This window comes from Maylandia zebra, linkage group LG9 (assembly GCF_041146795.1).
Source record: "Maylandia zebra isolate NMK-2024a linkage group LG9, Mzebra_GT3a, whole genome shotgun sequence".
In the NCBI taxonomy this organism is placed as follows: Eukaryota; Metazoa; Chordata; class Actinopteri; order Cichliformes; family Cichlidae; genus Maylandia; species Maylandia zebra.
This window is the reverse complement of record NC_135175.1, coordinates 3,586,718-3,604,908: the sequence shown is the minus strand read 5'-3', so window position 1 is coordinate 3,604,908 and position 18,191 is coordinate 3,586,718. Positions and strand designations below refer to the sequence as shown.

General features: G+C 44.5%; 1 protein-coding gene across 3 annotated transcripts; it reads left to right on the top strand.

Annotated features, from left to right (window-relative positions):
- The first annotated feature begins 1,201 nt into the window (after positions 1-1,201).
- zcchc2 (zinc finger, CCHC domain containing 2) lies at positions 1,202-18,191 on the top strand. Of its 3 annotated transcripts, none has more exons than XM_014409279.4 (14): positions 1,202-2,185; positions 6,590-6,710; positions 7,086-7,156; positions 8,300-8,371; positions 9,220-9,320; positions 11,102-11,205; positions 11,652-11,714; positions 12,351-12,405; positions 12,521-12,647; positions 13,377-13,444; positions 13,604-13,665; positions 14,737-14,829; positions 14,907-16,361; positions 17,260-18,191. In XM_014409279.4, the coding sequence occupies exons 1-14, from the start codon at positions 1,394-1,396 to the stop codon at positions 17,319-17,321; spliced, it is 3,246 nt and encodes a 1,081-aa protein (XP_014264765.3). In that variant the 5' UTR covers positions 1,202-1,393; the 3' UTR covers positions 17,322-18,191. The 3 variants fall into 3 exon arrangements, with proteins under 3 accessions (XP_014264765.3, XP_014264764.3, XP_014264763.3); XM_014409278.4 differs by having other exon boundaries at positions 11,652-11,735; positions 14,913-16,361; XM_014409277.4 differs by having other exon boundaries at positions 11,652-11,735.

Below are 18,191 nucleotides of genomic sequence, written 5' to 3'. Positions count from 1 at the left end.
TAACATGTTTCTGAGAGAAACTAATGTGTTGTCTCTCTGTAATCTCAGCCCATTATTACTAAAAGAAAATCGATTTAATTGAAAATTCACAATAAAATTGTGAAAAGTGCAAAGTGGAGGCTTGACATAATTTTTTGTAGTATAATTTGTTTGTTTTCTTTATTTATGTGTATTCATATGAGCACAGCAGTGAAAAAATAATGTGTTAATATATATATACCGAACACATTATTAATGAGCTTGAAGTTCAAGATTCAACATACAGCATTAGTTACATGGATACCGCTGTCACACTTTTGTATGGGAGGTGCTGCTGGTAGTTACTGCCACTCTTGTAATTTCCAGATGTTTCCTCCAGAGGGCGGTCTTGCCTCAATGAACAGTACTGATGGCTCGTGATCTTCGCTTTAAACTGGAAAAACTGTCCAGGAGATATTAACCTTTTAGCATATTTTGCCCCTAAAATAGGGATTGGAACACATTTGGACAGATACAGATTAATTAAAATAAATACTTATCCTTTGGGTTGCTGATCAATTTTAAATGTGAGGTGATCCTATATTTTAAATAGAAGTGTTTTAATGAAGTCTTGTTTTCAGCACTTCAATAAAGTTCAATAAAGTTTCATCAGTAAGTGGAATTTAGAAACGAATCATCAGCCTCCATGTTTTACAAAAAGAATTTCTAATGTAGGTTCGTTTCACCACAGAGCAGTTTCTCTCTTTGCTTCAGTTCTTGTTTGACCCAGAGAAGATAGTGGCGTTTCATGTTCATATGTGTGGCTTCTTTTGTGCATCATAAAGCTTTAACCATGGATTTGAGGATGGCACAGCAAACTGTTCACAGACAGTGATTTCTGGAAGTTTTCCTGAGCCCATGCAGTGACCTATAGTGGAGAACTATTGCTGAAGATCACTTTAAAAATGGGTGATGGGTATGTCGGCTGTGCCCACGAAGCATCTTTTTCTGGCCCTCGATTTAGTTTAGTGTTTCATGCACTACACTAAATCTCACTGAACAAATTAAGTAGCAGAATACGCTGTTTTGCATTAGAGTATGCCTATTACAGTAAAATTACAGGCCTGTAATTTGATTTTACGTTTTTCAAGTACAGTATTTCATTGTGCCACTGTAACTCCAACACCAGTCGCGCGGTGGCAGCAATGAGCTAACAGTAGTTGCCACACTGCCGTTAATGCAGAGTAGAAGAAGACTGTAACTTCGTGAAAAGGGCTTCTGTAGTGGCGCCGCGTCAGATGCTTAGCTAACAGTAATAACACGGTAAAACGACGGATATTCGGTTCTCGCTCAGTATTACGAGGCAGTGTGAGGTTGTCAGTAATGTATATTGGTCCGTCGTCTACACTTTGAAGGCTCTCTCGTAGCACTGATAATGCTGAAAATGAAGCTACCGACGAAAACGGGCGAGGAAGGAGGTAACCAAACGGCTAAGAACGATTCATTGGATCGGCCGAAGCACCAACATGTTCTCGGGGCGGCATCTCCCTCCGTGGCGTATGACAAGCTGGGGGACTCGCCCAGACCTCCGGTGCATCCAGCACAACTGGACAAGGAGAGCGTCTTTGAGTGGTTCGGCCTGCACCTAAACCCTGCTAAGCGTATCGAGTTCATGTGCGGGCTGTTGCATATGTGCCAACCCCTGGAGCTCCGTTTTTTAGGATCTTACTTGGAGGATCTCGCTAGAAAAGATTACCATGTTTTACGGGACTTTGAGTTTCGAGCAAATAGTCCGAGCGATTTGGGAGTGTTAACGGACGTGGTTGACCCAGTGATCAGGTCTAAACTCCTAGTCTGCCTGTCCCTCCTCGGGTCTGACAGCAGGGAATGTGCTGGAATACTCTTTCGGATACTCAGCCATGTCAACCCGGCCTTGTTCTGCAGAAATTACGACTGCCCCCTCCCTCCATTTAGGGACTCTCACGTTCACTCGCCGTGTCAGGCCGACAGTATGTACGGAGATTCAGAAGAAGACTGCGGCTTCTCTGCAAACGACACAGCCGGAGGACCTCTGGAGCAGATTGCGCTGCTTTTTACTATGGCGTCCCTGCACCCAGCCTTCCACTTCCACCAACGCCAAGTTGTTCGGGAACTGCTCGACAAAATAGAGCTTGCTATGGAGGAGGGAAAGCGTCAACGCCAGCGTAGATCAAACGTCCAAGCAACGGTAATGAGCAACAAACCAACTTTAGCCCATCTAAATCCTAAGCTAGCTTGTTAAACTCGCCCAACTTTAAAATGTGTTCTTCAGCAGAATTGGTTAAAGTGGGGAAAAACGTTAGATACATGTATTTCAAACTACGTAACATGAAAATGATGTCACATACTGGTAGAGTAGGCTCAGAGCAAACATTATTCTGCTAGCATTAGCTGCCATTATACTATGCTATTACTAACATGAAAGCCAGCCGGTTACCCTGCTGCTAGCTACAGTTTGGGCAGCTGTTACACGCTGTCGCACGCTCGGAGCTGTTTTGTAGCCTGCTGTTTAACTGTATGGGTTACCATCATCTGTCTAACCGCCATTTACAGTGTAAGTCGATAACAAGCTTATTGGAGGGTAAGTGGTGCCCTTATTAAAGCTATATTCAGATGCAATGCCAAGCGCTCCTCTGACAGCACTAATTCTCAAACAGAGCGCTTTCCAAGCGCCTCTGTGCTGTAGCAGGTGTTTGATAAAGAGCCGATCTCCCAACAATCACCCAGCCACACAGCTGAATATCCATCCATCAAAAAACTCCTTTTAGCTGGTGTGGTCTTGATTTTCTATGAAAGGTGGGATTGGTAACATGTTTTGGTGTCTTATTTTAAAACGCTTTAGAATATATATGCAAACAAAATAAAGCACGAGTTGGAAATGGACTCCCTGCAAGTGTATCTCATAATCTTATCAGCCAGATAAGATGAGTAGTGTTAACTGTAAGAATTGCACGTTAAAAGAAAGATGCAGAAAGCTTTCACTTGGGGAAGTGTGGTTCAAATCTCATGTCAGGCTTAAACTGCATTGAAGTATTTTTTTAAAATCATTTTTAAATTTTTCAGCTTTCATCTTTGGTTACTTTTTCTGGTGAAAAGGGCTTGGAGTGCTCAACAAAGCTAAAACCCCATGTCTGATTTGAGGGTCTATCTGCTCAGTAGTTCTCTGCTAATGCCTGTGGAAGGTCACGTAAAACCACTTGTCCAAAGCATTGCACATGGAGCAGTGTGGATGTTAATCCTAAAGGAAAGAAGGTTCCCACTGCTGGCACTGCCAATGTAATGTTAATGTACCTGCAAGCAGCACGACATTTTTGACACATTATTGCTGGGGGACCTGATGACACTGTATACAATATCAGACACTGACATATCAGTGGGAGCAGCAGAGATGCAGTGTGACCCCTGCTCCTTTGATCTGTTTTTCCTCCATCTATTGGCAACAAAAATTGCAAAAAATGTTGTTTTTTCTCTTCATTGGATTTTTAAATCTCACCCCTGAACACAACCTCCTATAAAGTGGATAAGGTGTCATTATAACCCAGCCAAGTTAAGTGATTCCTTCGTGACATTAATAAGTATATTGAGTTATCAATGTATAGCTTTTTTAGCATACCTCCTTGGGCTGTTATCGACACCATTTATGACTGAATCCTTTAAACTGGCTGCTTTTTGTTTCGTCTAATCTGCTTCCAGATTTGTTAATATAATTCAAAGATATACCATAGAAATGCATCACAAAGTTGCATACAAAGCCAGGACATTTTGTCTACCTGAATATTATTTTTTTATAAGCAGGTTTACTGTGACATCCACTCTGAATTTTCTTACCTTTCCTCACCAGTCTGTGTTTAAGACTTCAGTGATTTCTCTGTTCTATAAGAGGATCCAAGCAACTCAGTAAGCCTGCTTTGTTTAACAGGCTTCACTTTGCTCCCCAATGACTGAAACTGAAATATTAATATCATTTCTGTAGTATTTAGCTGTTTCTTGATGTGAGCGTCCTGTAGCTCTGTGTAAACATGGTGGTCCCTCTTGTCTTCAAACAGCAGTTGTTAGTTCATTTGATTCCAATTAGGTACAAACTGTTGATTTCAGTCATTAAACCTGGTTCCACAGGTTTGTGTTATAAGTGGATAAAGTTCAAACCACAGGCTCTGTTGAAGCGTACAGGAGGGCATAATAACATCGGCTGTATTGACAAAACGGTTTAATAGTTTTATCTATTAAACTATTGTTTCAGCTTTATTTTAGGAATGAACAAAACCTCAGTTAACTATCCTGAAGTCATGTGAGGAATGCAAAGCTCTTCTGTAGCCACTCAAGGGTGAGACCTTCCCTCTGCCTCATGAGAAACCCCTCACTCGTTTTAGAGTCTCAGCCACTCTAAGGGATCTGAGTTTGCATGTTGCTGCCTAACATGTGGGGGATATGTAGCAGGAAATAGCAGTCGCTATTCCCCATGTAAGATACTTAATAGAACAAAGTGTGAGTTGTTTGGTCATGAGACTTAGTTTCCAGCCCAGTCACATTATGCTAGTAGCAGCATACGTGTCTGTATCTCTGACTCAAAGGCTTTCTGCTCCACGAGTCCCGGGATGAAGTCATTGTGAGCCAGAACCCTGCCTGATGAAGATGCACTGCTCTTAATAAAATCACTCGTGCCCTTTTTAAAGAATAGTCTCTGGACTGTGCCACTGTCAAATGTGGGCAAACACATAGAGAAAGTGAAGGGTTTGAAACAAATGGAGGGTTCTGGGGTTTTGTTATGCATACATAATCTGTTTCATCCCTTGTGACTGACACAATGTTGTGCTTTGCTTGGCCTTCTTGTACCCACAGACGGATGCTGTAGCTTGGCTCTGTTCTGTACTATTTGTATTATGTATGCATATGTGCTCTTTTCCCTTTCTTTGCTCAGCATTTCTGTGGGTTCATGTTTCCTGTTGGCTTGTAATTTATCACAGACTAATATTTGCTTTGGGCCGTTGATTTCATTTTGTGTCAGAAGTGAATTATAAAGTCACTGCAATTAGTCTTACACTCCGTAGAAAAAGCTGAAAAATGTACTCAGAGATTAGAGATGGCACGATGCCACTTTTTTATGTCCGATACCATAAATTTGGATATCTGCCGATACCGATATGAATCCAATATAGTGAATTTTTTAATCAATAAAACAGATTTTTTTAATATCTTGCTGCTTTTTGTATAAGTTCATACTGACGTTAAAAAAAAAAACCCAGTAAGGCTATTCTGTTATATCTGTATGTAAAAAAACACACTGCACCCAAAATATTTCATAGTTCAGCAAAACTGATCAATCTAATAAACTTAAACCTGCACCATCCTCCCTATTCTGGTATTTTAAAGAGTAAGCAGCTCCCCCCCACCCTCCACCTCATGATGCTTAATCGATGTAATCAACTTTAATATGATGCAGTGTGGGAAAAAGAAAAAATGCACAGAAATAAATAATTTTTCTACAATAATAAAATAGATTCAACATCTTTCTTCAACAGAACTGCAGACTGCACAGATGGTATCTTCCCAAAGGAAAAAGTACTATAGCTTACTAGTATATTAGACTTAACAGTTACTATATACAGTAATGGACTTCTATATATTTAACATCAGATTAAAACTTTGGGTGTCAGATTCAGATAATTATTTATTAAAAGCTCGACATTTTAAATGAGAATAAGAAAGAAAAGTATGTCTTTGTGCCCCCTTTTCCCTGTTCATGCCCTATCGGCCCCCCTGGCTACACTTTGCTAGATCCGCCCCTGCACAGTTACAGCCGTCAGCTGTAGAAAAAGATCCTGGTGTAGAAAGTAATAATAAATAAATTCTAACAACAGCTGATCAAGCTTAAACGTGCTGCTGTTGTTCAGCCGCTGGTTTCCTCTTTCTGGTGCAAAGTGGGCCAAAAACAAAGAAGAGAGACGGACTCGCGACAGAAAAGCCGATCAGCTGATCATTGATCAGTTTCACGATTGAAGTAGCAGCAGCAGAGAGAGAGAGAGAGAGGCAGTCGCTCCATATATCGCTTGTTAAGCTTTACAAACATTCAGAGATGAACTTACACACTTGCTTTACTTCTCTCTGGGATCACTTCAGAGATGAAATGCTGGTTTGGTAGTGAGGCTACAAATACACACAGCCGCTCTATCACTGAGCACACTGCTCCGACCTGCTACGGTTATGAGCCGAGTTACGCCGTGTCGCAAGTTTTGTGAGGTGCTTTTTTGATATTTAATGGATCGGATTACATTTTTTATTTCTCTCCGATATCCGATCCAGTAATTTACGTCAGTATCGAATTACATACTGATACGTAATATGGGATCGGTCCATCAGAGATCCTGGGATAGTATTCCAATTCCCTTCATTGATCTCCAGCTGTGTATTGTGGGAAAAGTAAAACAAACCACTGGTGGTGTTGATCGAACTTTGCCTTAGTAATTTGCACCCACAGTTGTTTAAATTGAAATGTCATAGGTAACTGTGACACTTGTGAAATGCAGTACTTTCTAAGTAGAGCTCAGCGTGCAGTGAATTATTATGTTTCCAACTTTGAGTGTTTGTTTTCCAGGAGCTGATGGGCCAGAAGGGAGATTACCTGGCCTCTCAAGGGCTTGGGCTAGGAGAGTGTCCAGCCTCCCATCCACCTTGCCAGAACCGACGGTCCAGCCGCAGGGCAACACAGAGAGAAGGTGAATAGAAAGGGTGCACATACTGAACACGATGGCAATTATGTGCTGCAGGTGCAACTGAGATCGTGGCAGCTTTGATATGTGCCCTGAGTCAGTTTCACGAGTAGCTCTTTTTCTTTGCTGTAATCATTTCTAAGGCACTAATGGTTTTTGTTATGTTGGCACTTTGTACAGCCGCAGAGAAGCCAATGCACATTTTTCTCTACTTGCTGATTTATTCATGGCAGGTGCTGAAGTGACCCTGATATTGTATGGGCTTAAATAATTCAACAGGCTTTCAGTAGACCTGTACTACTGTGTCTGAAGACGGTATTAGCTATGTTGCTGTTTTTATGGAAAAACGATATCATTAGTGTGTCCTCTGTGTTTGTGCAGCTGTGCATATCGAGGGAATTGTGCTTAGGGGCATCTGTCGGAAGAGAACGGACAAGGAATACAATTTTGAGGTAGGTAACCGCACACGCACTCTCGGGCACTGCTTCAGATCAGGTCAAGTCAAAGATGAGCTGTGATGTTAAGTTACAAATCTGAATTTTTACTGTTAACCTTTGAGTAGCTTTGCATGATTGACAGTTCAAAATAAGAAGTCTGTCATTGCAATAAATTGTCTTTTTCCTGTCGTTGGCTTTTCCAAATACACGTGTATACAGGCAAAGGGTCACTGGTTGTTTTGCTAACTTGCTGCTTCTCAGGCGGGTCTGAACAAGTTTGTTTGCCCTTATATTCACCACATGTGATAGTGACAGAAAGTTAAGGCTCCTCCTTCTTGTAGAAACTTTGTCTGTTCCTTTTTTGTTCGTATACCTGCTCAGTACCACGTACAGAAACTTGCTTTCTGCTCTGCCACCAACACCTGCAGCTGTGAACTTGATCATGCAAGAAAAATGCAGCTTTTACACGTGCCCCTATTGTCACACACACAGTTATGTGCCTATTATAACGCCCAGATAGTTTCCTGTATTTTCTTTACTTTGTTTGACCTACTTGGCCGTTGTGCTCAGAAAAATCCCGTTTTCAGTGGTGCGTGTCAGTGTCACAGCTGGTGACTTTATCCCTTGAGAAGTCTGTTTAGATCTTTATAGAACAAAGTAACCTGATTGTTGCTTGTGTGCAGAGAAATCATTAAACAATTGGAGAAGAGCCCAACTGTCCTGTTGGCTTTTCTAAGCTTTGACAGTAAAGCCAGCAGCTCTGTTTGGACTGGAAGGAGCTGCTGATGCATAAGACACAGACACTCTGACGTATCTTTGTAGTGCACTCACTCATAAACAGAACTTTAACTTTGAATTCTATTCTATCTTTTTGACATGAGCAACTCCTGAGATTAGAAAAGATGTCACACCTCGATTTCTTAGCAGGAGAGTAAGCCAATCTTCCTTTTAACACAAGTTTTGTTTTTTCTTGTATTACTTGAATGGTTTGTTTGTTTTTTCCACTTATGCTCACAGGTTGCTTTTTATTCAGTATCGTTGCCCTGCTTGGGTGTCTTCACGCCGTTACTGTGCGGTAAACTTCTAGTGCAGTCCTTCTGTGTGGTGTTTTTGGCACTTGTGGCTTTGCAGTGATGGAGTGTCCTGCTGCTGTTTCAGGTGAAGTGGTCCGACTCCTCTTTCAGCAAAGTGACCAAAACCCATTTTGAGCTGGAGAACTTCCTCCTGAAGGTAATCACAGCAGTAATATTAAAGCAGAAGAGCTGCAGAAGTATATGTAAAGGACTTTGAGTGTTGTTATATTCCTTTATTTGTTGAACTGTTATTTGTTTTAAAGATATATAATTAAGACGGTTTTCTGATTGTACAGAGGTTTCAGTCTGAGTGTGTCTCTGTCACATGTGCAACTAGGTCTGTTTTGTTGTAAACGATGCAAAGACGTTGTGGCAAATGGACGAAGCTGTAGGTAACATTTAATCAGCACAGTTAAATGGCTCACTGTCAGAACTTCAGCAGACACATCAGCAGAACAAAGTGACAGCAGTGTCATTAGTAAATAGGACTGATACACTGGTAATTACTGATTATTTCTACACTGAGCACTCTCAGCAGTTTGTACTTCAAGCATTTACACAAATGTTTTTCTTGTGTAACATCTGCACACCAGCTCTGACGGTTGTATCCGGGGAACCTTGCTGAGGATACTGTGGAGTAGTTGTCATTGGCAATCGAACCACTTTGTGATTGGTCTTACCTCCATCAGTAACAGCTGTATGAGTCCAGATGCCAATTTCAAATGTTTGGCCAGTTTTTAAAAAAGAAGCATTTTCACAGTGGGAGGTTTCACTAAAGTTTATTCGTCGTCCTGTACGAAACTAATCTGTGCACAGGTGATCGGGATGTACCATCGTATATACATTATGGTAATACAGCTTCAGTCCACGCCATTGAACCCAAAGCTGGTTATTTAGCACAAAAAGGAAGTCGAGGTCTTGAAGACACATAATGAAAACTTGTATGTGCAGGCAATGCTTCAGTGCATCCCTCCTGTTGTTCACCTTCCCTCTTTTTCTCTGCAGCTTCCGAAGGATCAGTGTACGGAGTCCTTTGAGAAGAGCATCTTGAGTCTTTTGAACCAGGGGGGCCAGTATGAGAGCAGGGAGGTGGAGAAGAACCTCAGGTAATTTACATCTAGCCCACTTGTTCACCTGAAATCTTAAAAAGCTGCGGGACAAATTCTCCTTTTGACCTCTGGCTAGATGAGCCAGTTTCTGATGAGGAATATCTATTTTTGTTGAGCATTTTTGTGGCTAGCTTGTGTTCAAATGTTTCGGCTCCATCTTGTTTGGCGTTTTCTGACATTCTCATATCTGATCACGTGGAAACACTGTGGACTGCAGCTTTGACCGAGGACTTGCCGCAGTCGCGACTGTGGTCATTTTGTTCTGTTATTCTGAGTTCTCCAAGGATAAGAGGTCACCATCTGTCTTGCTTTACCCAAAGACGTTGTTCAGCATCATTTCCTGTGTGTAAAAAATCTGACATGCATTCCTACTCCTCACTGTGCCGCAGTTTACTTCGAAAACAAGCAAGAAGCTTTGTGGCATTTTGAGGCGCTCAGTAGACTTGAATGGAATGACCCCAGGTCAGTGAAGGAACGCTGGATGAGATTCTCAGTGTCCTGCGGTTATTTATCTCAGGTGTGTGTGTGCATGTGTGGAGGGAAAATGTCACCAGAGATTAAGATGTAGTCACAATGTGATGAGGAGGGCAGACTGAGAAACAAAGGGCATGTTAGTGTCAGACTGTAATCCTCCTGTTTGACACGATTTTGCAAATCGAACAGCATCGTCTGTCTTTTCTTTATATATCAATACAGCCAGTTTAAAATGTAAACCAAAACAATTAGCTAAGCATCGCTGTATTATTTTGAAAGCTTGAGCTTAAAATAGCTGTGAACAAGCAGCTCCGTGGGAATTTTAAGTACCTTCGTTTCCGTCAGTGTGCTGTGTGTCAGTTATTGTTGCTGCTGCTACAAACCAGCAGGACAAACTGTAAAACATGACTTGGGGCTGTGTTTGGACCCCCGTCACCCCCATCATGCCAGTACTGGAGGGTGGGGAAAGGAGCGGGGGCCCTTGACCTAGAAAGCACAGCTGAACATGATATTCTGTCAAATGGGTCTGACCATTATCTGCAAAGCTTTGTAAGGGTCCCTGTAATACATGTCAGGGCTGGTTTTCATTCTTGGTTGAAGGGATAGTCAACCCAGAGAGGTTTTTGTTGTTGTTTTCCCTTTCATTTCTGATAAAACACACCCACACAGTGGGTGTGGCCTCTCCACCAGTTTCATTTAGTGTGAAGTGAGACTGTGGAGCGAGTGGGGAAACTGAAACCTATCTGCTTGGACTGTTTTTGTTTGCATCCAAAGTCCGGCCCACTGTCAGACTTTTGTCTTGTGTCTCATCTTGTATAAGGCGAGGCTTAACTAGTGCTGGAGCAAAGCTTTTTGCTTCACTGTTGGCTGCAGTTATGGGCCATTAAAACTTGCACAGTGCACGACAGGTTCAATGTTTATGGACTGGGGGGTTGGTACAGTCATTACGAGAACGGGGGCACCCAGTGATTAGTGTGACTGTGTTAACCCTGGTACAGACTGTACCCAGCCTCTCCATGCACTCCCGCAAATCTGAAATTGATAAGCAGAAGAAAGTCCATGGATATTTTTGTGAATTCTTCAAGCCTTTATGATCGTGTAATGTAACGGAAATATTGTCAGCTCCACCCTGTGCGTGCAGTTTTTATGTCCTAGTGACTATTTCTATGAATAATCGTGCCAAACACGTTCTCAGAGGAGGAGTTTGTGTTCAGAGTAATGGTGTCATTCTGAAGTCTAAGTTTAGGGTTTTTGTTTGTTCATGAACAGTTTCACTCATGCCGTCTCTCTGCTCTCACCTGTAGAGAGAGGTTCCTGTCTGCACCTCCGCTGTTCAGGCAGGCCAGGAAGGTCTGCAGCTTCTTCAACTGTGATTCCAGTTACGCTGCTAAACCTACTTGTAGCAGATGTGAGTATAAGGCCAAGATGCTCATATTCATGTTAGATCATGCAATTGTCTGAAAGGTCAGCTGTTAATGAAAGCTGCAGCATCATCCTGCAGAAGAGTCGGTGGTCTCACCTCCTCTCACTGAAACACGCATGTCCACCAGCATAATGTCCTCTGGTCCTTTGTGAGGGAGCGCAGTCACAGTTCAGGTTCACGTATGGAGCCTTACAATAGCCGGAGAAAGCAACAAGAACTGTTTTGTGTAATGTTGTATTTATTGATTTTACATTTTGAACCTCTCTGGCTTCCTGTTTAGTTCGTTTTCTCCATTTATGTAATGAAAGTAATAAAATGCTACAGATGTGCAGTTTTTGGTCTTGAGTGATCAGACATATGGAACAAAGTGGTTTTCATCACTTGTGCTTTAGTTTTCACCTTTTCTGTGTTTTTGGGGGTTTTTTGAACAGGCAACTGTCAGCTGGGCACAGCCTACCAGGGAGACTGCTCCGATGCCTCCAGTCAGGAGGAAGGTGAGAAGAAGCAGCTTTCAGGTCCGCGCTTTTTTCTGGTTTTTCTTTTTTTGGGGGGAGCGGGTTGTTTTTCTGTGATACTGGTGGCAGTGCAGCATGATGAGGGGAGGAGTGCATGGAAGTGTGTAAATCGCTGATTGAGAAGTGATTGTGGGCACTGACAAAACAAAGGCATGGCCAGCTAACCAGGCCTGCTGCTCGAGTCTTACTAGTGTTTATTTTTGGAGGTCAGTCGGAAAAGCTGAGTCTGTTTCCAATCCTCATATTTCACAGCTATATTTGCCCCATCATGTGCCTCGTCCTGCTCATACTTTATATAAAGCTTGTTAATCCTGGACGACTTTTAGTTTTAAAGCCATTTACCTTACAGACACAGAGATGGGCTATCTCTTTCCAGCTGTAAAAAAATGATGTATTAAATGAAATTTGAGTCTTTGGTCCTACAGCCACTGCTAACAGTACACATGAATCGCTTCTCCTTTGTCAGAATGTAATCAAACCTGTGCACTGTGCTTCACCCTAGTTGTGCTCACATTTGTCATTTGATGGGTAATAATGTGTGAATTGTAATGAACAATGAGTTGGATGAGCGCCTCCATCATTGACTTTTTCTTGTTTAAACCCTGTGAAATCTAGAGTCGTATCTACAGGGACACAAGAAGAAGCACGGGTCCAAGAGTCCATGCCAGCTGTGAGTATGATCTCTGCTTCACCGCTGTTTTTGTCTCCAGAATTGAAAAAACTGTTAGTGAAGCAGAAAAAAGCTGCACGTAAACGTATTAACCAAAAGCACGTGTTCCTCTCAGCGGTCTGTCGGGTGCCAAAGGCTCCCAGGTGGACCCTCGCAGGGGAGGACACGCCGCAGAGCTCAATGGGCCTGCAGAGAGGAGGAAGAAGAGCTGCGCACCGCGAAGCAGCCAGGAAGCCGAGCAGGTCGGGTTATTTGCCAGTCTCTTTGTCTTGCGTATACAGAAACCTGTTTTGATTAAAGAAGTTCTTACTCGTGCTCAGCAGTACTTCAGCGTGCCACTGAGACACACAGCAGCCATATGATTGCTAACACTGGCACGAGTGTTGTAGAAATGGTAGCTTGCTGTGCTGCAATCTGCTCCGTTTGTGCAGCAGGTAAGCTCCTCGCTGCACCAGCCGCTGTCAGAAGCAGCTCGGTTCAGTCCTGTGAGTAAAGCTCAGAGCACAGTGAGCACCATTTCACCAACACTGTTAATCATTATGGGCTGCAGAGGTTTGAAGGCCGCTATGATTGCATTAACCCAGCTGCTCCTGTGTCTGTGATTGGACGTGCCATGTGAAGGGGAGTGCTCTGTGCTATCTCGCTAACACGCTCAAACACTGAGAGGTGGAGGACAGTCTGCTGACAAAGCACATTCTTCATCTCACTCATAACCCGTTTATTTCAGAGCCCTGGATGGGATTGACTCCTCAGAATCCTTCTCTCAGTGTAAACTGGTGTTACACAGGGTCGTTTTTCTTTCTTTGTTGTTGTTGTTTTGACTCATGCTCCAGCTCTGTGTAGTATTTGTGTAAATTGGTAGGGATCCCCTAATACGCTGCTAGCTGAACAGCTGAAAGTGATGAATGGCAAATCGAGTCATTCCAGGGGAGCTGTGAGCTGCATGTTAATGACTCCTCGCTTTCTTACAGCACCAGGACACAGACAAGAGAAGCCACCCAGCCACCAAAACCAAGAGCAGAGTGCTGCCCACAGAAGGGTAGGTCTGCTTCACGAGCTAAGAGGCTCCACGTTTACCCTGTGTGACACGTTTGAGCAGTCATTAGACTCTGGCTCTGTCAGTCTGTGCGTTAGTGTACAGTGTGCTGCATCTGTGTTAACATGAACGCTCTGGTCTCCCGTGTGCTCCTGTTTTCAGGGAGAAGGTGAAGTGCAAGTCCTTTGTGTCCAACGGGTGTTTGGTGGCAGCCCCGAGGAAAGGTAAGCGTCTGTAGCAGGAGGCAGTGTACTTCAACAGGACGGTGCTTTGTTGAATGCTTTTGAAGCAGCTCCAAGTCCATCAGAGCAGTGTTGCCAACTTAGCGGCCTTATTTCTTTTCTAAAAAGCGACTTTTGTTGGTGTTATTAGTCAGACTTATGACCACTTTTTGACGTGAAAGCACGTATCGCATCGCTGTTCCTCTCAACAAGCAGCGTGCCGCCCGTGCCAAAGCGCTCACAGGCGGCGGGTCATTCTCACGTAGCAGTCGCCCACAGCTGCAGTCGGAGCAGGAGATGCTGACCCCTACGCGCCCAAACTGCAAATGAATCGCGCAGGAGCGAAGCCGCTGCTCCCGCACTGACTGTAACGCAGTCAGTACTTTTTGTGGATCAGAAGGTTTAAAACGACGTAAACACACACAGTAACTCTGCCAGAGTGCCTGTTTCAGGTCACTTTTGCCAGTACCAAGCCTGGATGAAGGAGGTGGGATCGTGACATTAAAACAATAATTTTTAAAAGAATTTCATTTGTAGTTCTAAATATATTCTAAATGCATTTAGGGTGGTTTGGTTTTTTTAACATAAGCATGACCAGTTATGCAAATTAGGTGATGACCTCATTTAGCGACTTTTAGGACAGCCAATAGCTGTTTTCCTTACTGATGAGTTGGCAACACTGTATCAGAGGCCGTCCCTCTCTGGCATGTGCAGGCTTGTCTCGCTGTTGTGCGCACCAGGAATGTAAACACATGGTATTGCTGTAGCAATGATACTGCGATGTAACACCTTTATGTTGCCTAGTTATTTTTCTGTATTATCATGTGACATGGCCCTAGTGGCTGCTTGCATGGTACGGTATTCGTAGACAGTAAATGACTAATAATAACGCCGTCTCTTACAGGCTGGAGTTCCTCATGAATTGCAGCTGAAGCAGAGTCTCAGTCACCAGTTTAATAAACTCATCAGTAATCTTGTCGTATCGTAAAGGACACGTTAACAATCGTGCTGTGTTTCCTGTTGCATACACAGTAGATGGGCGCTGGTTGGCTTTGACACACGTTGTTGTTGCAGATGGCGGTTCATCGTCAGAAAGCTGCAGCTCCCCATCCAGCCCACAGCACAGAGGACCAGAGAGCCTGGAAAGTGAGGATGAACACAACAAAGGTAAAACTATCACACACGCCCTTTTTCTAAATACAGCCACTGTAAAGATAAGCGATGACATTGCTGTCCTCTGTCAGATACAGATAGCCCCTGTGACGAGCTCTGTAAAGGACCAGGCTCTGACATGTTCTTCACCGGCCAGACTGACTCTGCTGTGCTGGCGGAGGCCTCCTTTAGCAGCCTGGAGGGGAGAGCAGACTTCCCCCATATTTCCTTCATGCATAATGTGAGCTACATACTCCCCAACGGAGCTGCGGATGCTGGGCTCCCATTGGGTTCACTTCCTGGCCAGAGCATGGTTCCAGAGGGAAAGCCCTCACCAGGGCCGCTAATGATTCCGATGCCCACACTGCCTCCAGCCGTCTCTGGAATTGTGGACGACCCGGAGAAGAGGGATGTTGTCCAAACCTTTGGGATTCCACCTACTGGACTGCATCCTGCAGGAACTTCTGCCATGCAGCCCTTGATCCAGGGCTTCAAAACGGCTTTGTCTCACAGCCAGGGCGGCACTGACGGAGCGCCGGGGAGTGGATCTTCACCTGCTGCACCGCAGGTTTCACACCAGGGTCCAATCAGACCCGTCAGCGTCATGTCTTCTCCAATACTAACCTGCCAAGACCCAGCCAACATCAGCCCGGGCCTGGCCTCTTCTCTACCACATGTGGAGACATCGCAAAGCAAGCGCCCAGGCTTACCGTCTGCCCTGCCTTCTCCCTACGCCCTGCCCCCCGTCCCAATGCCATCTCTGGGGGCACCCGTGGCCCCTGGACAAGTACAAGCTGCTGTTCCACCAGCTGTGCCCACACACACCCCTGGACCTGCCCCGAGCTCTAGCCCAGCACTTACACACAGCACGGCACACAGCGACTCTACATCCTACAGTAACAGCAGTGCTTCCACTGGAAGCACCCCGGTCGCTCCTGGTAGCCCTCTCACTCTCCAGCAGCCAGCAGCACCGCAGCAGCTGCCAATGGGCTGCGGGACGTGTGGCTGTCACAATAACTGCGGCAGCCGAAGCAGCAGTGTGAGCGTCGCCTCGGGTCAGACGCCTTTATTCTTCCCTGGCCACCAGATGGCAGCAGCGCACCAGATGTTCAGTGTTCCTCCACCGCTCTTCCAGATCACAAGCCTGTGCAATAGCAGCTACCTCACCCAGGCTCACCCTCCTCACCAGGCCAACGGACCCACCTCCATGCCCCCTTACTTCCCCAGTGCTGCTCCAGCACATCCATCCCCTTACCTTAACACTCACACCCAAAGTCATGCAGAGGTACCATCGCACATGCTGGCCACGCAGGCTACAGCAGTGGTAGCCGCCAGCTACAGCCTCCAGCAGCCGATGGCTCCAAACACTTCGTTCTGCCACCATGTCTACCAGCATGTGTACCCTCCCCTGGGGATGCTGCCTCCCTCTCTGTTGGGGGGAGGTGGCGTCAATAAGAAGAACGGGAACGTGTCCTGTTATAACTGCGGTGTGAGCGGCCACTTTGCTCACGAATGCAACCAGCCCTCCATTGACTCCACACAACAAGGTAACAGCGACACCCAACACTCAGCAAGTTTTCTGAAGGTACTTTGAACACAAACGAGGCAGTGTAGGGTTTTTGTTTATCTGCACTTTTGCTTGACGTTTCCACAGAAACAGTTTGGTTAGGACAGGCTGATGGCACCTAGGGCTGCAACTAAAGATTATTTTGGTAGTCGACTAACCTCCACTTCCTGTGGGTAAACCTCGCGTTCTCTGCCCACTTATGAATATCGCCCCGTTGTGTCTTCCCACGGAAAATTAATGACTCAGGAAACGCATGAATTTAAAAATGATCAAATGTATTTTTACCGTTACTCGACAGGACCATCAAAATAAATGAAAGGGATCAACATGGACCCATTCAGAGTTACAGCTCCAGGGTGCCGGTGTTTGACATGCTCGTGCGCTGCAGTGATGCTGTTGTGGAGTGAAAGCATTGAACTTTGTTTTCTGTGACACGCTTCCATCCTCCTGTTTGGCCATTAGCGCTGCTGTGTTCTTCTGCATTAGTGCGTCTGCAGTCTTGGCAGGTGATGCAGGCGATACTGCCCGCACAGCTTGCTGTAGTGTGTTGCACATTCACGCTGTATTGGTATAAATCGCACTACTGTGTACAAATGTATAATCTTCAGTATTACCAGCTCACACTTCAGGGCTGTGATGGGTTTTACAGTTGCAGTTGTCCTTCCTCACAGGTAGAGTAATGTAGTGCACAAAATAAGTGTGTGTGGGTTTGTCGAACCACAGTCATAACACAAACCTGAAGCGCGGGCCGTGAAATAGTAACGTTTTCCTTTTCTCTGTTTGTTCTTCAGCTCGGCATCACTGAACACTGTTGGTGTCATGTAGTCGTGCTGTGATGAACCACTGCGAGCTGATGTTTGTGCGTTTGTGTGTCACAGGTGGGTTCCGGTTAAAGTACGCACCGTCCCACATCTCAGACGGCCCTGACAACGCTGACTGAAGAACACGAGGAGGATGGAGGAAGTTCCTGCGACCTCGTTTCCATGGCGGCAGCCTCTTCCCTGGGAGCTGTTTGTGAGCAGCGTGATCAAGCTTCTGTGTTCGCCACCGCATCCTCTGAACAGGACCGACCTGCCAAGGGCTCCGTGGACAAAGCCCGAGTACTCGTGCCTGGAAGAAACCTTCATCCCGTGGGGATTACTCATTGCACACGCAAACTGTCCATGTGACTCAAAGCCCCACCCCCTTTCAGTTGTTTTTTGATATTTTTGCACTGAGGGTCGGAAATGATTAACTTATTAATTCTTAGGAAGTGAAAGCTATTTTGAGGATATTTAGTTTTAACATTAAGCGGAGCCTTCGGTCTCGACTGGGAGCTTCTTAAACACTTCTTTGTAAGAGCGTATTTATGCCTTTTCTTAACTGTTCACGATTTTATTGTACAGCAGTTTTCAAAGACTACGAATCAAAGATGGATTTTGTTTTCAATTTTGCTGTAAGGTTTTTGAATGTATGTTTAAAGAGGAAGCTGATTCAGAGTGGACGGATCTCACGCATTTTTGCCACTTGGTGTGTTTTTAGTTGAAGGGTAATTGCTGCTGCTTTGTAATTTAATTTTCTTATTGTTTTCCATTTTTTAAAAGTTATTTTTTTGGTCAGATGCACTATAGAGAAGCAGGAGCCACTACAACATTGTGCACCGGATACACGTTCACGTAAACATTTTATTGGTGTTCATTTGAAATCTGCATGAATTGGCCAACTGATCAGCATTTTGTGTAAAACGTCGTTTCAGGTGTAGAACCAATTTTGATGGCTAACAGTGGAAAAAGTTGAAGCGACATACTGTAGAAATAAAACTGAGATTCCA

What these genes read in the sequence shown, in the direction of transcription:
- zcchc2 (XM_014409277.4), top strand. Translation starts at nt 1,394, where the DNA reads ATGCTGAAAATGAAGCTACCGACGAAAACGGGCGAGGAAGGAGGTAAC. An exon ending in TGAGAAGAAGCAGCTTTCAG is followed by an intron (nt 11,736 to 12,350) that starts GTCCGCGCTTTT and finishes TGTGAAATCTAG; the next exon opens with AGTCGTATCTACAGGGACAC. An exon ending in TGAGGATGAACACAACAAAG is followed by an intron (nt 14,830 to 14,906) that starts GTAAAACTATCA and finishes GTCCTCTGTCAG; the next exon opens with ATACAGATAGCCCCTGTGAC.